We start from the raw sequence: 19110 nt of genomic DNA, 5'->3' as shown, positions 1-19110 counted from the left end.
ATATTCTTTGATTTTTCATTCCCTTGCTTATTTCCTTCCAGATATTCCCTCTTACGTTGTTGTTGCAATAATGCTTATGGGGTCTTGTCATAGAGGAAATTACGTTTTGGAACTAAACTGATAAGATTTTCCGGGTCCATTATTAATTAGGTGAATAAACTATTACGAAACAAAGAAACATCCTGACTATGCAGCAAACAGCCGACTTGCCAGCTGATACATATTATGCCGCCAAACAGCCGGCCGAAAAATCCCCACCATCTACGAAGTTGAACGAATGTTGATAAGCAGCTGGGTGTTGGTGAGAGGGGGCTGATACACGCACTCAGAGGAATCGCGATACCACGTGTTGGCATAAAATTGAAAGTTATTTTTGTTTTTACCTTTATACGAGCTAAACATTGTATTATCGTGTCACTCGTAATTATTACATCACATTATTAGAATGTAGCACAAGGCTGAGGAGACATTAAATAAAATTATCACGAGGAAAGAAACTGTAAGTTTAGGTGTGCTAGTGTTGCTACTGCGCCTTTATCATTCGCACGTAATAAATACCCCAATACTTTCCCATGCACTCATTTCTGCAACTTCGAACTGCTTTTCTTTTCTTCATTACCTTTAGCATGAAGAGGATTAAAGCAGAAAAATAAACTCAATATCGGCTTGTCCATGCGGTACTTGCGAAACAACCAGAAACTACACCCGTGGCCGTGACAACTAGTAGGAATGCAGGGGCGATATAGACCTATGAATAGGTTCTAAGAATCCCTAAGAATAAGTTGCCGATGTCCCGTCTGCTGCCATTAACTTGAAGCAGATGTCGGGGCATGTGAAAAACTGAGGCGGTTTATGGAAGGTTCAGTCAGTGTGGACACATGGAAGGCAATGTGGGAAATGGGGAGGTTTATATTTTATTTTTTTTTATTTTTTTTGCAAGTTGCTTTACGCCGCATCGACACAGATAGGTCTTACGGCGACGATGGGACAGGAAAGGGCTAGGAATGGGAAGGAAGGGGCCATGGCCTTAATTAAGGTACAGCCTCAGCATTTGCCTTGTGTGAAAATGGGAAACCAGGGAAAACCATCTTCAGGGCTGCCGACAGTGGGGTTCGAACCCACTATCTCCCGAATACTGAATAGTGGCCGCACTTCAGCGACTGCAGCTATCCAACTCAGTGGTTTCTAGTTCAAGAAAGCAGTAAAAACCTAAAAACAGTCAACCCTGGACAATTTCTTTTCCAAGTAGGAGCCTAGACTTTTGTGTTTGGATATGTATTTAATGTCTAATGCAGTATGGAATTTACATAATGTACGGTCACCATCTACCGTTTTAATGTTCTTAGTATTTCTTTTATCTCTTGTGCAAGGTTTTATATAATATGTTCCCTTCTCTTACCAAGAATTTTTATAACACAGTATGTTCAATTACAGTATTTTACTTTATCTCTAAAAATACATGTCATGATAATCTAATACTGTATTTATATTGTGGCTTTCTTTTAGCAGCTCTTATATATCAGCCTATTTCAGTATTGTTCACAAACAAGGAAATCTGTTGGCTGTGTGTTTCACATGTATGTCAAAGTACAGAATAATTTTTCGGGCATTACCCCTTTTAAGAAGTTTCCTGCTTAAGAAGCTTTTGTTTTTTGTGGTCCCTTGAAAAACTTCTTAACAGAGTTTCACTATTAAAAGTTACAAAAGATGAATAAAATTTACATTCATATGATATACATATAAATAAAAATAAGTGCATGTTGAAACATCATCAGATGAAAGAGTCTCTTGATGTAGTGTGATTAAGTCAGAATGAGTCTCACATTGAACAGTTCTACGTAATAAATGACGATGTGATTAAAAGTTTCTTCTGTTCCTTAATATTTGTTTCACATAAAAATATTGACAGTTGATTCATTAAAACTGTTGTTCCACTTCATATAAAAACTTGAAAATGTTACTAATTTACAAAGAATATTTAATTAATTCAATGCCAGCAAGACCATTCAGTGGAAAAGAATTTTCGTCAGGACATATTGCACGATATAAAATCTAGAATGAAAACAAAAAATTACTAAGGTGAATATTAAAATGAAGGAAGCAATATGTAGGGAAGGAAGAAAATCTATTTCCAAAATACATCCAAGAAGGTGCATTTAGAGTATTCAAATAATGCACTTGAAGAACTCGCTGACAAATATAACCTCTCGTAATGAAAGAAAGAAAGAAAGAAAGAAAGAAAGAAAAGCATGATTCAAAGACAAGGAGAAATCTATGCTGGCTCCCATGTGCAAGTGCTTTATTCATGGGATTACAGTAATGTATGCATTTTAGATGTACCCGATGTCCTTAAAACATCGTGGCTAATCGAACTTTCCTATGGCGAGGGAAGAAAGTCTCTCGCTTCCATCCACATAACACAATACACTCACTCTATCCTTGTATACGAATTCCCGCCATGGCACTTCTCTCGTACTTCAGAAATGTAAACACTTGCTGCGTCACAAAGTACCGTATTTACACGAGTAATCTCCGCATATTTTTTTAAAAATTTTGAGGCACGAAATTGTTATTTGCGTCAAGGTTGCTAACATGCTCCTGGCTCACCTAGTTTTCGATGCTGAGTGTACAGTTATGCTTTGTGCAACCGCAGATGGAAGAAAACTGTCTCCATATGTCATATTTAAACAGAAAACAATTCAGACTTTTAATTCTAAACTGAGTTTACATTTTTTTAAATAGTACCATATTTTACAGAGTAATTTAAATTCAAAATTTCTCCGCATCACGTTAGAACGTGTCTTCCGGAATGTACAGGGGTAGCTTTCCGCACTTTCACTCACTTCGGTGTTTCTATAGTGTGTTTCATAGTTGAAAATAGAGTGAAATCTTAATTCTTTTGTATTCAGTGTTTTAAGGAACGCCACAATATCACAGAGCAGGCAGTACACGGAAAAGCAGAATCCGCGAAAACTGACAAGGGTTGGCGTTTCTGAATTACAAGATCGCTGTCAATTCGGAATCACGTAATTGGAAGTCCAATTTCTGCATTACAAAGACTTCGAATTAACGAGGTTTTATTTATCACAAAACTAACATCAGATTTTGCCGGTGTTTACATTGCACGAAAAGAATTATCCACCACCGGTTGTGTTGCTGTCCAGTAAAAAGAGACCACGTGTGAGAAGTGTTTTAGGCCCATATTCACCAACGTCAGTTACTTTTGCTGTTATCTTAGAATTTCAAAACTTGGATAATGTCATTATCTCGGATAACACTCACTTCCGTATTCACCACAGTATTTATTATCTTGGTTTACCAAACCTAAGTTTTCGTTTCAATATGAGTTTGAACCGCAAATTTTTCATACTAACGCACGCCCGCACGGAAAATAAATGACTACGTGCTGCTGCCGCTATCGAAATGTAAACCAAGTTTATGATTCCATTCGGGGCTTGCAAATAATTTGCATAAATTATGTAGGCTATTGAGCAGAAACAAAGAAAGAAGCCTAACATGACTTTCCAAGAGAGTGACTGTTATTAAATCTGGTGGCAGAAAGCATTAACAAAGATAATAAGAAATTATGGCCTACCCATTGTATATTTCACTCAAATTATAAGGCAGTATTACTTCGTTCTTTATTTAAAAGTCACCCAGTCGCGTACCGTACAAGATATAATCGAGACTTACTTTTAGGCTTATCTGTGTTGGGAATTCCAGCTTATGTTCGATCATACTGACAGTGTCAAAGCTTTAGATAACCTAAAATGTGTATGGTCGTCTTAGTCCTCAAAATATGCCACACGTACTTTCATCCACCTAAGACGTTTGTTAATTGCATAATCTTGATCATATTACTTGTCGCTGTGATTTTCTCTAGCAATTAGACATTCCAGCTGTCTACGAGTAGCCATCTTAGATTTCCCATTTTACCGGCCAACCAATCTCCGGTAAAATTTTAAACCGAGATAATACTCGTTATCCGAGATAATGTTGTTGGTGAATACAAACTTAACTGTTATCTTTGATTACGTAGCATTAAACTAAGATAAAAGCCAACTCCACGAACTTGTAAGTAATTTAGGAGAGGATTCTAGTGATGCAAGAGACAACGAATCTTCCCAACTACAGGGAATCGAGCCTATTGCAAGTTCAGATTAATGAAATACCTGTCACGCAAGTAGGCCTACTTGCTCATCTTCATCGAAAATATATTCCATAGCAGTGATATTTGCGTAAAGACCACGTGGACCTCGCGGAGTGATACGAAATAATTGTTTATGCCTATGTTACTCTTTCGATGGAAGGAATTTTAGACCATTTCATTTTTTTCAAAATGAGCCTTCTTAAAATGAGGGTGCGGACATTATTTGATGGCGGAGATTATTCGGGTAAATACGGTACTCTAAGACCCATTAATGCATGCAATCACCTTGATTCACAGTTCAAACCTTTCAAATGCCATGGAAAAAACTATTTCCGAAATGTATCCAACACGGTGCATTTACAATGTTCAAATAATGCACTTCGATAAATCTCTGACAAACATAACCTCACGCAACGAAAGAAAAAAAAATCACATGATTCAAAGACGAGAATAAATTATGCTGGTTCTCCAGGCAAATGCATTATTTTTTGGATTACTCTACCATTTGCATTTTTAGATGCCTTATACTTGCACGGAAAGTGTCCGATGCCCTTAAAACATTGTGGCTTATTGAACTTACCTATGACGAGGGGAGCAATTCTCTTGCTTTCGTGTGCATTGCAACAGAGTACAATGACCCCCAACCTTGTACGATTTTCCGGCTGGCTCTTTCTCTTTTATCGTCACCATAAGACCTATCTGCGTCAGTGCGACGTAAAGCAAAAAAAAAAAAAAAATCTCCTTTAAAACCATAAGACCGTTTTGGGCTCGGCATTAAAAGAAAGCAATGCAGTTTCATCAGCAATGACAATATTATTCGGTGCCTACGAATTGATTATATGAACCACGCTTTTTCGTCAACTGTCGGCATCGCCAGTGTTCGCGGATTCTGTTTCTCCGCACACTGCCTGTTATGTAATATTACAGTGTTCCTTAAAATGTTGAATACAAAAGAATTCCGATTTCACTCGAACTTAACAATTATGAAGCACACTGTAGACACACCAAAGTGTGTGAAAGTGCAGAAAGCTACCCCTGCACGTTCCGGAAGACGCTTTCTATCATGACGTTAATAAATTTTGAATTTAAATTACTCTGTAACATACTATTGTTTTAAAATGTAAAGACAGTTTTGAATTAAAAGTCTGAATTTCGGTACTTCGAATTATTAATTATCCGTATTTTGAATTAAACAATTCAAATAACATGCAAAACCTTCTCATGTTTCCGGGAACGAGAGCTTCTTCAAATTAGGCGGGATTTTGAATTAACTGATTTTGAATTATCGAGGTTCTACTGTACTTCTTTAAGCACAGCTCAAACCATAGTGAGTGAACAATGCTCCAAATATGTCGTGTAACATCACTCAGTGTGACCTTCTTGATGCTTGGTTCTGCTGCCAACTGATAACATACAGAGCACTTTCAGTAGCTTCTTCAGATCCATTATTGATTGGCATTACTTTGAAAAAAGTATGCAGTAAAGATTTAATGTACATTTTGACAGAAAATATCTCTAGGTTTCTGGCTCAGGGAATCAAATGAATGAAGTCCCATACTTGACATCTTTAATGTTTAGAGGTTTTCCCAGTGGGGTTTTCGAAGGAACCTGTCACTTCAAGAATTTTTTTTAAATAATTTCAGTCAAAGGTTCCAAAAATGGCAAGCTTAAAATTAGCTCAGTAGAAATATTCTTAGACATGAAAGGGGAGAATGTGTTTTCATAATAAGTGCATATACAACATGATCGATAGAAATTGTGAACTCTGAAGTAAACAATCGCTTACTTTAATACTAGATATTGAAATGAAATAAGAATGTGATATTTCTCAAGACACAGCAGTGTGCATTAAGATTTCAGTGGTTAGGTCGTATAGTCATGATTCCGGTTAAATTTCAGAAAGGCTATTCCCACATGAATTTATAGCAATATGGTTATCATTACTAGGTTCTGAAATATTTTTTCATGATACATGCATGCTTCAGTTAGGATAGGAGATGCTGTTTGAGTAAAAGAAATGAAATTTTTGCCACAGAAGCCTCTGGAGTGGTACTACTACAATTTTTAAGAATAAAATTGAAGATGTGTGTACAAATAATATAGTAAATAGAAAATAACTAATGAGTAAATCACAGTATAGAAACCATCTGCAAGAACATACGTTTTGAACACTGATTGCCGTTTCATACAAATTTTAATGTTTTCTTTTGCATGTTTTCCAAATTTTACAAAAAACTGTTATAACAATTCGCTATAATAGTGAGATGAAATTTTTAAGAGTGTCAGGAAAGACAAGGAAGGATAGGGGAAGAAATGAGGATAACAGGAAGGAAATTAGAGGAAAAAAGCTTTCCAACAGAATGGAGGGAAATAAACTGAAATGGTTTGATTACCTTACAAGGATGGAATATACTTATTTAATCAACATATGGCTTTCCGTGCCAGGAGCGCCCGAGGACATGTTCGGCTCACCTAATGCAGGTCTTTCTATTTGATACCCACGGAATCTGGGTGTGGATGATGATTATGATGATGATAGTGATGTAGGGAGAGGGTGAAACCTGGTGTCGACACAGCCTACTAGAGCCGAATAATACCAACGACCTACTCAAGGCTTTATGTCCCCATCTGATAGACAAATCACCATCAACAGCAGCACATGCCCTCACTCCATATGAACACTGTAGAGAGGTTTGGAACTGAATCCAGACTTCTGACAATCTAGTGATTAGAAATATTGTATACCACCACCTCCCGTACCCTGCCGGCCAACAGGATTTGAACCGGCTAACCACGAGATCAGACCTAATAGTACAACATGGTCACCAAGTGGGCTAGAGGAAGGAAGAGGGAAGAATACCAAAGCAAAAGATGGAGACTAAGATTGCAGGATGGAGAACAAGAAGTAGACCCAAACTAGAAGGGTTGGACTTTATTAAGAACAGCACAATAAGGAACCTGGATTGGAACATAGTTGAGGAGCAGCAATGGTGGTTGGAGAGAGGAAGATGGAAAGGTACCATTAATATCCCAGACCTGGGTGGTGCAGGAAAAGGCAAAATAATAATAATGATGATGATGATGATGATGATGATGATGATGATGATGATGATGATGATAATGACGACGATGATGGAACATGATACAAGAAAACTGTGTTTTATGGTATCTTAATATGAAATAATTTTCTTTGTTTTTAAAGCTATCAAGGCAAATAACGTCAGATAGGGAAGGTGACATCATGGTTTCTTAATGTTTTTGCAAGCTGCCAATGAGCAACATAAAAGAAAGCATTTACAAACATGAGAAAAACCACTCCATAAATAGACTTTCCTTCCTAGTAACTTCACAGACACCAGTCTTGAGTCACATGCAAAATAGATGACAAGTTATACTTATAAGGAGATGTCAGTGGTATAATACGTGATGGCAAGAGGCTCATTTTCTGACAATTATATGCCATTTTGTGTCCTATTTCAGAAAACAAAGTCAACACATTGTGATTCATCACAAGATGAAAGGATCGACTCAATACCAATACTAGCATGTCCAGTGCACTATCATCTTACCTCTGTCATGGGAACAGGCTTTGTATCATCCGTGTAGTAACCTTGCTTGACAAGTTTAAGGTTGAGCAATAAGGCTGCATATGTAGCCAGATAAATACCATCAGCATTTATAACAGTGACAAGAGCCAAGTTGTGGGTTGAGCCTGTATCATCCTGAACTAGATGCTGACCAGCAAACAGGCCTGAAATAAACATAGAGGTCATTCCTTTCGCTTGTACTCAACAATGGACAATTTATACCACACATCACAAATTCAGGACACCTGGATGTGAAAAGTTTTTAAAAATTCACATTTTGAACTTTCACTCTTCAAACACATTCAAAAGAATATAATATGTGTATGTTCCTGCAACAAACATTATTTAAATGGCTATTTAAATATGAAAACACCACTACCACTCCCCATCAGCTGTCATCTTACATTACATTTTCATTCAAAAGTGCCATTTTTAATTTTTAGAGCTAAAACAATCAAAATCTGGTATACATCTTCAACTCCGTAAAGTAAACATATATTTACAAAAAGTATATTTTCCTTAAAATACATGCATCATGGCACTAACTACCTCCAAATTTTTCAGGAAAAAAAGGTTCTTTCTGAGAACCAGTTTTAATAAGGTAAAATACATTGTGGATACACTTGTCCTTATTGTAGCTAGGCTACTTGTGTTATTGGAAGCACAAAAAGAATTATGATTCATAAAGAAATAACCTCCATGAAAACTGCATAGTTGTGGCAGAAAAATTTGAATTTTTAAACGAGATCTGTAGCTATACTAATTGAATACCTGTTGATGAACAAAAGGAGTTTATATGATGCATCTATTTTGCATTAGTTGACATTAAAAAGTGAACAAAGTTTGGTAGTGTTGGAATAAACAGTTTCTCCAACATGGACTTGCAAAATAGAGGAAGTTTTATGATTTTTGGGAGACGTCATAGTATTGGAATTTTGCTCCATCATTCTTTTACATTCCATAAAATTTACAAGTACAAGGCTGAGATATTTGATCAACTTCAAATACCACCAGAATGAGCTGGAATCAAACCTGCCAACTTGGGCTCATAAGGTCAGTACGCTACCGTATGAGCTGCTCAACCTTGGTGTTGACTGTGTGCATTAAGAGTGCTGTGTGTAGTATGAGGATTCTATTTAAATGAGTGGTGTTTCGAATAGTCATATTCACCAGGATGATTACATCACTCGATAAACAATGCATTTCATTGACTTGAATGACTAGATGTCATTAAACAGGAACCACTACATGGCAAACATTTAGACACTTGGCATGCAATACCCCTGGACGTGGAATGTTGGGTCCTTATTTTCCTGAAAGCGAAGACAGGTTTTCTGCTTCCTGCTAACCAAAAGCATTACAGACAAATTTACTTGGGATTCCTCACAGATTTAAAACTGTTTTGCCGTGCATAAAATTTGTAGCAGTACAGTCAATTGTTTTAACAGGATTGAGCAAACTGTCACAGGATACAAAATACATTGACCCTAATTCAGCAATACTTTGACATTCAGATCATTTCTCATTATAGAGACATTGAGTATCTTGTTAATTCATCTGACCCCCCCACCATTCCACTCAATCTCTTGCCTCTTCACAGATTTCCAGCAACATTTTTCTCTACAAACTTATGTCTTAAAGAAGATCGCAATGCTGGCCCTGAAAGGATCAATATCCATCTTCAGCAATCATTGCTACTGAGAAGGAACTGCAACAACAACAAAAAACAATGATGAACACAAAATTTTAACCAACAAAAATTTGATTAGGTTTGATAGGCAAACCAGGAATCTGGAAAGTGTAGGGTGTAATAAATACTAGTTACATAAGCTGAAGATCTCAACATTTCAATCCAACCCACCAACAAGTGTCTGCGAACTACAATACAAGATTTTTTTTTCAATTGCTGCAGCAACTAGAGTTCCCAAATAAACTGAAACATCTGTGTAATCGTTATGAAGTGTGTTTGTAACATGTAGGTGTACATTTTGAACATTTGAGCTACTGCTAATGTACTTCAGTTCACTTTCTTGATCAAATGAGAGCACAGTATCATTTATTTTGGTCCTGAGATACATGGTCAGAACCATTTATTTTGGCCCATACTGTGCAAAGGATATGATGAATTCTTGGAAATTTTAAATTTATGAAAATAGCATCAAGTCAGTCATATTCGCTAATGAAGTTATATTCAGTTTCTCCATCTGATCGAAAATTTTCTGTTTTCTTTCCTGCTATTTGTTTTAAGTTACACTGATACAGGCAAGTCTTATGGTGATTATTGGATAGGACAGGTCAAGGACTTTGAAGAAAGTGATCATGGCCTTAATTAAGATACAGCCCCCCCCCCCCATTTACCTTCATTTTATTACCAATTACAGTACTCTCTCTGATTAATTTTAGTTTGCTCTCCATTCCAAATCTCTCAGATGGTAGAAATATTTAGCTTGTATTATGGTTCCTTCCCTGCCAGAATTCAACTGCAGCAATAAATATATTCAAGTACAGTAACACCTCTCTATAATGGTGGATACCTTCGAGACCGAAAAAAAGGGTGTCCGCCGAAGAGAGGGTATGAAACTGGTACCATTAAACATAAGTTGAAACACAATAACCCATGTATTTTACACGTTAAAAACTCTCGCAAATAACTGTATATAATATTGTACAATATGCTGCACTGTATCAAAGAGACAAAACTTCTTTGGAAACCTTTACCACAACAAGTAGAAGGGAAAGTGTGAGCTCGTAAGTTGTTCGCTGTTGGCTAGTATAGGGACTGCGATGAATCGTCCGCTAGGGGCAGCACCGTTACTATCTGAGGGTTGGTATTTGTAGTTGTAATACGGTTATGTTTGGTAGTGTTGGTCTGTGAAGGCAAAAACTTAAGTGTCTTTCATTATTGTTACGTGAAAGTGAAGAGCTTGTGACTTGGTGATTGTATTAATTTATATAGTGTAAATATATTGTTGAGTTTATAAACTTACAAACATATCAAGGAGGAAAAAATGCCTACTTGCTTCGTTCCAGGCTGTAAGTCTGGCTATAACACAACTTCTTCAAACCACCTAAAAATGAAGCAGAATTTTCAAAATGGGAAAAGCCAATCCCCAGAAAAGACAAAAAAAACTTTCTGATAAGTGTTAAGTGTGCGATTCACACGTTACTGATGAATTTATTGTTAAATCAGATTTATTTGTAATACAAGACGAACAGACAGAAATTCCTATAGACAGAAAATGAAAAAGGGGCGCTGTCCCTCATACATTCCCCAATTTGCCACAATATCTCACGACTCAATTAAACAAACAAAAACGACAAACTTGGAGGGATTTGAAGATAGTGAACCAGCGGAAATGTTCACTAGAGAATTAAATAATCGTAATAGTATTAAATACCTCTACACCACCAGGGGCTCTTTACAAAGACTCAATAAGGCATCAAACCTTAACACCGGGCGAGTTGGCCGTGCGGTTATGGGCGCGCAGCTGTGAGCTTGCATCCGGGAGATAGTGGGTTCGAGCCCCACTCTCGGCAGCCCTGAAGATGGTTTTTCGTGGTTTCCCATTTTCACACCAGGCAAATGCTGGGGCTGTACCTTAATTAAGACCATGGTGCTTCCTTCCCACTCCTAGCCCTTTCCTATCCAATCATCGCAGTAAGACATATCTGTGTCAGTGCAACCTAAAACAACCTGTAAAAAAAACTTAATAAAATGGTTAGATAACCTCAATGGAAAGAATAATACTTTTGCTTCAGAAAGAACTCTTGAATCCCTAACAGTAAAAATTGAGAGCACCATACCCAATGCAACGATACACATGGTCTGTATGGAATAACGGATTCCGATATGTGCTCACAGCCTAATTTAAGCAAGATCCACTAGAATGGCACTTTGGTATACTATGCTCATTAAGTTGTGACGACCACCCTTCAACAATAGATTTTCTGAATTTACACATGTTTCAGTCTATTTATATCCCAACCAAACTTGCCCTGTAATCAGGTAGGAACTGTGAGCCCAAATTTGAACTGATATTGACTTCATTCATCAATCAAATGAGAACACTCGCTAAGAAGACAGAAGAGACAAATAAGGCTGTAGTAGAAAATGCACAAAATAAAATAAGGCAACACTAGACTTCACTGAGAACACGGATGACCTCTTACCAGACTGGGAAAAAAATTTAGGTCTAATTAACAGTCTTGCAAAGAAGTGTTTGATTTATTATCTAGGAGGATATATAATACGCAACGTATCCAAGGTAATAAAATGTCATAAATGTGTCAGCCTGCTTCATGGAAAGCCTACAGTAGAAACACTTGCCACAGCCCTCACATTTATTAAGGACTATAGAAATACAGTACTGACAGCACTTTCCTCACCCATCCTTCAAGAACAGTTTATAATGTGTTCGTGCAAGTTGAAAGTGTAGTGGAACAAAAACTCTGTGAACATAGTATTTTTTGCTTTAAGTTGCACCGACACAGATAAGTCTTATGGCGATGATAGGATAGGAAAGGCCTAGAAAAGGGAAGGAAGCGGCCGTGGCCTTAAGGTACAGCCTGGTGTGAAAATGGGAAACCACGGAAAACCATCTTCAGGGCTGCTGACAATGGGTGTTTGGACAGTTTGCCTAATATAACTATTCATTCGAAAGAATTAGGATGCTGCGATGATCATGTTGCGGACATCATCCCTAAACTTGTGTTATATTATATGTAGTGTCGATTTTATTTTGTAACAAGGCAGATGAGAAAGGAACTGAAATCTTCCAAGACCACAAAGTCTCTACCCAGAAGCTATCTAAACTATCTGACAACTGACTTCTGGAATGGTAAGCAAAAGCATAATATTTTGCATGCAATAATTGTCTTTTATTCGTATGCTGCCTTGTAAGCTCAAGCTCACTTACTGTTGGAAGAGCGGCCTAGCGGAGGAACCGATGAACTAGGGGAGACATCACACTTCTACCTTGTACTCGCTATGCCTTTACTGAGCACACTGTACACTATTATCGTTCACCATGTTAAAATTAAGAACATAGGAGTTTTTGAAACTTTAAATCAATATGTACATGTAGCAATCTCTAGTAAAATATTAGCATTGAAAAATTCCTTAATGTTCGTTTGTTTTGTCCACTTAATTATGGACCCAGAAAATTGTCCGCCACGCTTATCTTCACATGGGACTTTTTTTTTTTTTTTTTCAATTTTGCTTTACATTGCACCAACATAGATAGGCCTTATGGTGACGATGGATTAGCCGCAGCCATAATTAAGGTACAGCCTCTGCATTTGCCTGATGCAAAAATGGGAAACCACGGAAAACGACCTTCAGGGATGCCGACAGTGGGGTTCGAACCACTATCTTCCGAATGCAAGCTCACAGCTGCACAACCCTAACCGCACAGACAACTTGTTTGGTCACATGGAACAAACCTACCATAAACTAAAGGGATTACAGTACATGGCTTAGTGACATCAACCTTTTTTTACGATTTGTACTGAAGTAAATAGCAGGTTAAAATCCTGTAGTAAAAGTAGCTTTTACTTACAGGGTAACAGTATGAAAACAGTTGTTGTAAACACATCTGCTCTTATATCAGAAGTTCACAAACATATGATCATAATTTATTTGAGAAGAAAAGAAAGGCTTTCCTCATGAGTTAATATTGAAGTAACAGATATAAAGTCACAAAAAACAAATGAATATGCAAATTGATGAAACTTGGCAGAAGGTAGTAAAACTGAAGAAATAAAGCAAAATACTACAAAGAACTTCTCATTAAAGTTTGTGACAGGACATGTATCATTAAAGGTAAAGTTGATATTGAATATTAAAGACTCACCTTGGCAATATTTGGAAGAGAATTCTTGTAACGCTCCATCGACTTCTATCGAGCTTCGCAGGGTGAGAAGATGACTCACCAGGGAGTGAAGAGAGTGTGCAAAGTGACGAGCATTGTGGCGCTCTACATCTATGTACTCCTCTCCGACCTGTCATGATAATAATAATAATAATAATAATAATAATTAATAAATCTGACTCCAGACAAGTACTGAGCCAGATGATGAAGCACTAGAACTCAGAGCAGCTGAGATAGTGGGTGGAATTTATGTGCACTGCGCAGAGAAAGATTTATACTTACACAATTGCTGCGGTAATTACCAGACATGCCTACTAGGTATATTTCCTCTCAGTAACTTAAACATGCACCAAAATGAAGCAAAGGAAGAATGGCTCGTAAGCTTAATGTCAGTACTTAACGCTGTCAAGAATACATTGGTTTACAACTCAATCCTGGTAATACAAGTAGCAGAAGATGGTGCATATTGTTAATCTTTTCTTAACTAATTAAAGGATAGTCAAAGGATTGTCCGCCATCTGACAAGCCATCATTAAATTTTTTGTACAGTACTTACAGCCCACACAGACACACTTCAAAATTCGAAAGAAGAGAGACCACTCGCTACCACTGAAACCCACTGCCTATATTTCTTGGTAAGTTTCAATGCTGTTGGAAATTCTGTTAGCGTACATATCCAAAATCTTATGCCACAAGATGTTTTTATTGAAGTTATCTAGATTTGTTAATGGATTCTAGCAGCACAGTTTTCTTTCCTGTTGATATTAAACAGACAGTCCCAGTTGGTTAAATGGACCATTTTCCTTTATTCACAGTTCTTTGTACTGTTCAAACAATGATACTACATGCACCTGACGTTAGACCCTGTGATATGGCAACATCTCTCTGTGCCTCCTATAGCTCATCCTTAGCTCACTGCTTTAAAATATTAATGTACTTTGTGTACTATTTCTCAAGCTCGCCACAAAAAAACCTAGAATATCACTTTCAGTTTCTCTTTAAAACTTGCATACTAATCAGTCTTCATTTGCCACAGCACACTTGGCCAGCTTCTAAAGCCTAAGTAATTCTGACTGGCAGGATAGGAGAAAGGTTCGACATAATGACAACCTAACGGTCTGCACACAAATATCCCAGCTGCTTTGAGCTCTAGCTAGCACCAAGGTATAAGAATATGGTGATTGCAAATTTGTTAAACTATTTCTAAGACAATTACAAATACATTTTTAAGACATTTATTCTCCTATTGTTTTTGTTAGCTACCTGCGAGCTTGTTTAACAGTTCTGCATTTTCAGTTAATTTAAAATCTAAAATTAATAAAGTTTTGCCACACATCATCGTCTCTCTTACTGTTCTTGCCATTTTTAGAAACCCTGAGGTAATGGATATTTAGTCCCAGCTGAGTTGTTCTATATGCTGGTAAATGTACCAGCACCATGCTAGCATATTTTAATCCTTTTGATGCCAGAATGTAATGTACTGGTTGCACTAAGAATTCCAAGACAATTTTAATGAAAATGCACACACTAAGGAAAAAACATTCTCGTACTTACATTTTTGAAGGTAAATTGATGTTCTTGTTTTTTTAAGTGCACAGGTGAATAGAAAACAAACAAAAAAGTCACTATAGTTGCAACAGTGTTTAATTTTCTTCATTTAAAAATGTTTGAATTTTTATCATTTTTTTGAAAAATTTAAAAATTTCTAATTTGACCTAATTTTAACTTATATAGTGCATTTTTATCATGGGTATGATGCCTCTGTGAGAATATCCACTTAATTTTGAACAAAAAAACTAAAGTTTTATGGAATTCTTGATAGTAGTTTTTGAAAATATTTTTTTTTTTTTTCTTTTTTTTTTTTTTCAAAATTATGCACACGCAGGTTAAATACATACACAATGACCTCCTGTATTAGGCAGATTATCTGTGTCACCTGTAACTTCCTCCCAATCACTGTTCTAACTATCAACAGAATATGAGGAAAAATCTGTCAGTTCGCGTTTACTATCAGAGCTACTTAGAATTATTCCTACCTGCGTCGGAGAAACATTCGTCACATGGCACTGCCTAGGCAGTGGACTTACAGAAATATTACTGTTATCAGAAGATGCAAAATTGTCACTGTCATCACTCTCTAATAATCTCTTACAATGTGTATTTCATCCTCTTTCATATACTTAGCCAATTTTACACTATCAGAGGTAAATAAACATATAAACAAGCGACACAAAGCGGCAGGGTGCAGGGCTAACACGCGCGAAACTTGCAATGCATCGAAAGAAAGCTTTTATAAAACTTCACTGGTATTGATTAATGTAACTACAATGACCCACACAGAAAGCTGCCAACTTACGTACATGGATTTATTTACATTTATTTACATTTATTTACATTTATTTAAAAATTAAACATACATAACCTTATTCACTGTATCACAAACAAAACACTTCACTCCGAGAGCATCAACAAGCCATTATTTTAACAACTGCCTATCACTTCAACACTGCATGTCAACTACCAACTTTACTAAACCAATACACACACTTCAAACACTCGTTAGCACGACGCACGCCTGATCAGAACAACTACTGTTATATATGACTCTTACAAAAAAAATAACTGGTCTCTACCACCAAGACCACCTCTTTATATATGTGCCTGGCAGGCTTCTAGAAAGATAAATTTTCTCAAATTCTGGAGTTTTTAAGGCCCAGATATAATGTATAGAATATTCTACCGAGTTTGCATCTACCCAGTACCATTCTGGATGTTACAGTGTGTTTCACAATTCTGTAGTGGATTACAAATCATTAATAATAAATTAACCTACATACAGGTTCTTACATTAACTAAACCCATATAAATATCTACATTATATACAACAAATGATTCATGACATAACCTCACAAATAATGCGATCGTAAACTAATAATGATAGTAATAAGTGGATGTACATCACAAGGAATAATAATAATAATAATAATAATAATAATAATAATAATAATAATAATAATAATAATAATAATAATAATAATAATAATTTACCGGGATTTACCGGTTACCTCCATCGGGCGCATCCCATTGGAATTGGGGAAGCTCGCTGGCTCTGCCATCAGCAGAGTCAGAGGGTAGTAGGGAAATAAAATACCACCGTGAAAAAAAAATTGGTCCCTTGCCAGGGTTACGGCGAAGACTGGTAAATGACCAGAAGCCAGAAAACATCTTGAGGCAACCTCTAGGGCTAACAACCCTAGTTGTAAAAGGATGGGTACCCGTCCAAAGCAAAGTCAAGTCAAAAAGCATGATGGCACAACATTTCAAGAAACATACCCCAGGGGGTAAATCTTCGGATAAATCCCTTGTCGCCACGGCGCACGAGTCTCGTTCGGATTCTGGGGGAGACTCGACATCATGCAAGAGATGAGTCAGAGCGTCTCGGTGTACCCCGAAGAGTCAAAAACTCAGGCTAAAATCTAAAACCTTTCTAGCAACTTTCACTTACACAAACTGGCAAGCTGAAAACCCTCACCAAAGCTCTTCACGAAAATCAGATATCCATAATGGCCCTACAGGAAACAAGGTACCCAGATGAAGAGATTTTTGAATCCGAAGGCTACCCATTTTTCAAGAGCAAAGCGCAAAGAGGAATCCTCAATGGAGCTGTGATGCTTGGAACCGCGTTTGCTGTTAGAACCAAGATCCTTAAATCGGTTGCAAATTTCGAACCTGTGAATGACAGATTGTCTATACTCACAATTAAATGCGCGAACAAAACCTACGCCCTAGTTAATGCACATGCTCCTACAAACGATAAGAACAAGTCTGATCCAGACGAAGTTGATAATTTCTGGGACCTACTGGATGAAAAATTAAACAAAATCCCCAAACACCATGTCAAGCTTCTTTTGGATGACTTCAATGCCCAACTAGGTCGTGAACAGAAGTACAAGAAAGTTATAGGAAATTACCCTGTTCATAAAAGAACCAATCCCAACGGCAAAAGACTGGTGTCCATTTGCGAAAATCACAACCTGCAGGTCATGTCGACCCACTTTCGCCATCTACCCAGAAAGCAAATGACTTGGCGTTCTCCCGTCCAAGCTCTCGGAGAGTTCCAAATTGATCATGTTGCAATCTCCAGGAGAACCAGCCCTGAGATTATGAATGTCAAGGTAAAGCAAGGCATCAATGTGGCCTCAGATCATTATATGTCTCTTATCAAATTCAAAACCAATTGCCGCAAACACAAGGAAGACAACCAAACAGATCACACACTTCGACAACGATAAACTTCGGCAAAGGGTCGAGGAGTTCCAGGAGAAGGCTAGACCAAATGACTGTGACATTAACAACGCCAAAAGTCTCCTTGTTGAGGCCGCCAAAGACGTTGCAGAAATCAAGAGAAGCAAAAAGCATGCCTGGTGGAATAGTACCTGCGAATCAGTCCTCCAAGAAAGACTCAATGCGTGGAAACAGTACTACTCTACGAAATCAGAAAATGATTGGGAAACCTACAAAACCCAACGTGCCCAAGCAGCTAGGGTGTTCAGAACTGAGAAACGTAAATACGAAAAATCTCTCTTTGAAAAGACAGAACAAAACTTTAGGAAGGATGAAAGCAGAGAGTACTACAGAGCCTTCAAACGCAAACTCACTGGCTATAAACCACCATCTCTATGCTTTGAGCGAAAGGACGGCACACTGGCGACGTCAAATGAAGAAAATTGCAGCATTCTGGCAGATTACTTCAAGAATTTACTTAATTGCTCTAAACCGCAAAGCACCATTGAGACCAAGGAACCCTTACTCAGGTACCCAGATACCAGACCACCCGACAGAGATGAAATCAAGCGCCACATTGCCCGTCTCAAAAATAACAAAGCGCCGGGGGAAGACTCCGTAGTAGCAGAACTATGGAAATATGCCCCAGAGGAATCACTTGATATCTTGCAAAAGCAAATAGAAGAAATTTGGAACAAGGAGACCCTACCCCAAGATTGGAAAATAGCTTTGATCCATCCATTACACAAAAAAGGCAGCATGAAGAACATCAACAACTACAGAGGAATATCTTTGCTACCCGTGACTTACAAAATTCTATCACCTGCCATCCTGGAGCGTTTGGAAGCACAAGTCGAACATCAAATAGGTGAATACCTAGGAGGGTTCAGAAAAGGTCGCTCAACAGCTGAACAGATCCAAAATCTCAAAACGATCATCAGATATTGTACACTAAGGTCCAAGCAGTATGTGTCTGTCTTTGTCGACTTTAAGAAAGCATACGACTCCATTGATCGGGAAGTCCTGCTAAACAAATGAATTTGGAGTTGATTTGAAACTGCTGGCATTAATTAGAGCCACCCTGACCGATACAAAATCCAAGGTGAAGTTCCACGGATGTCTCTCGCATTCCTTTGACATCAAAACAGGAGTCCGACAAGGTGATGGGCTATCCCCGATACTCTTCAACTGTGTTCTTGAAAAGATCATCAGAACCTGG

At 37.5% G+C, this 19110-nt stretch overlaps 1 protein-coding gene across 1 annotated transcript in view; it reads right to left on the bottom strand.

Moving 5' to 3' along the window:
- Positions 1-19110, bottom strand: part of LOC136874117 (brefeldin A-inhibited guanine nucleotide-exchange protein 3) — a 428916-nt gene that overhangs the window by 258902 nt on the left and 150904 nt on the right. Inside the window, exons 13-14 of the mRNA XM_067147676.2 lie at positions 13590-13737; positions 7720-7901 (exon numbers count right to left, since the gene is read on the bottom strand). Of these exons, the coding sequence (XP_067003777.2) occupies positions 7720-7901; positions 13590-13737 (330 nt within the window). The remainder of the gene's footprint in view (positions 1-7719; positions 7902-13589; positions 13738-19110) is intronic.

Source organism: Anabrus simplex, chromosome 1 (assembly GCF_040414725.1).
Source record: "Anabrus simplex isolate iqAnaSimp1 chromosome 1, ASM4041472v1, whole genome shotgun sequence".
Lineage (NCBI taxonomy): Eukaryota > Metazoa > Arthropoda > Insecta > Orthoptera > Tettigoniidae > Anabrus > Anabrus simplex.
This window is presented reverse-complemented; position numbering and strand designations above follow the sequence as displayed.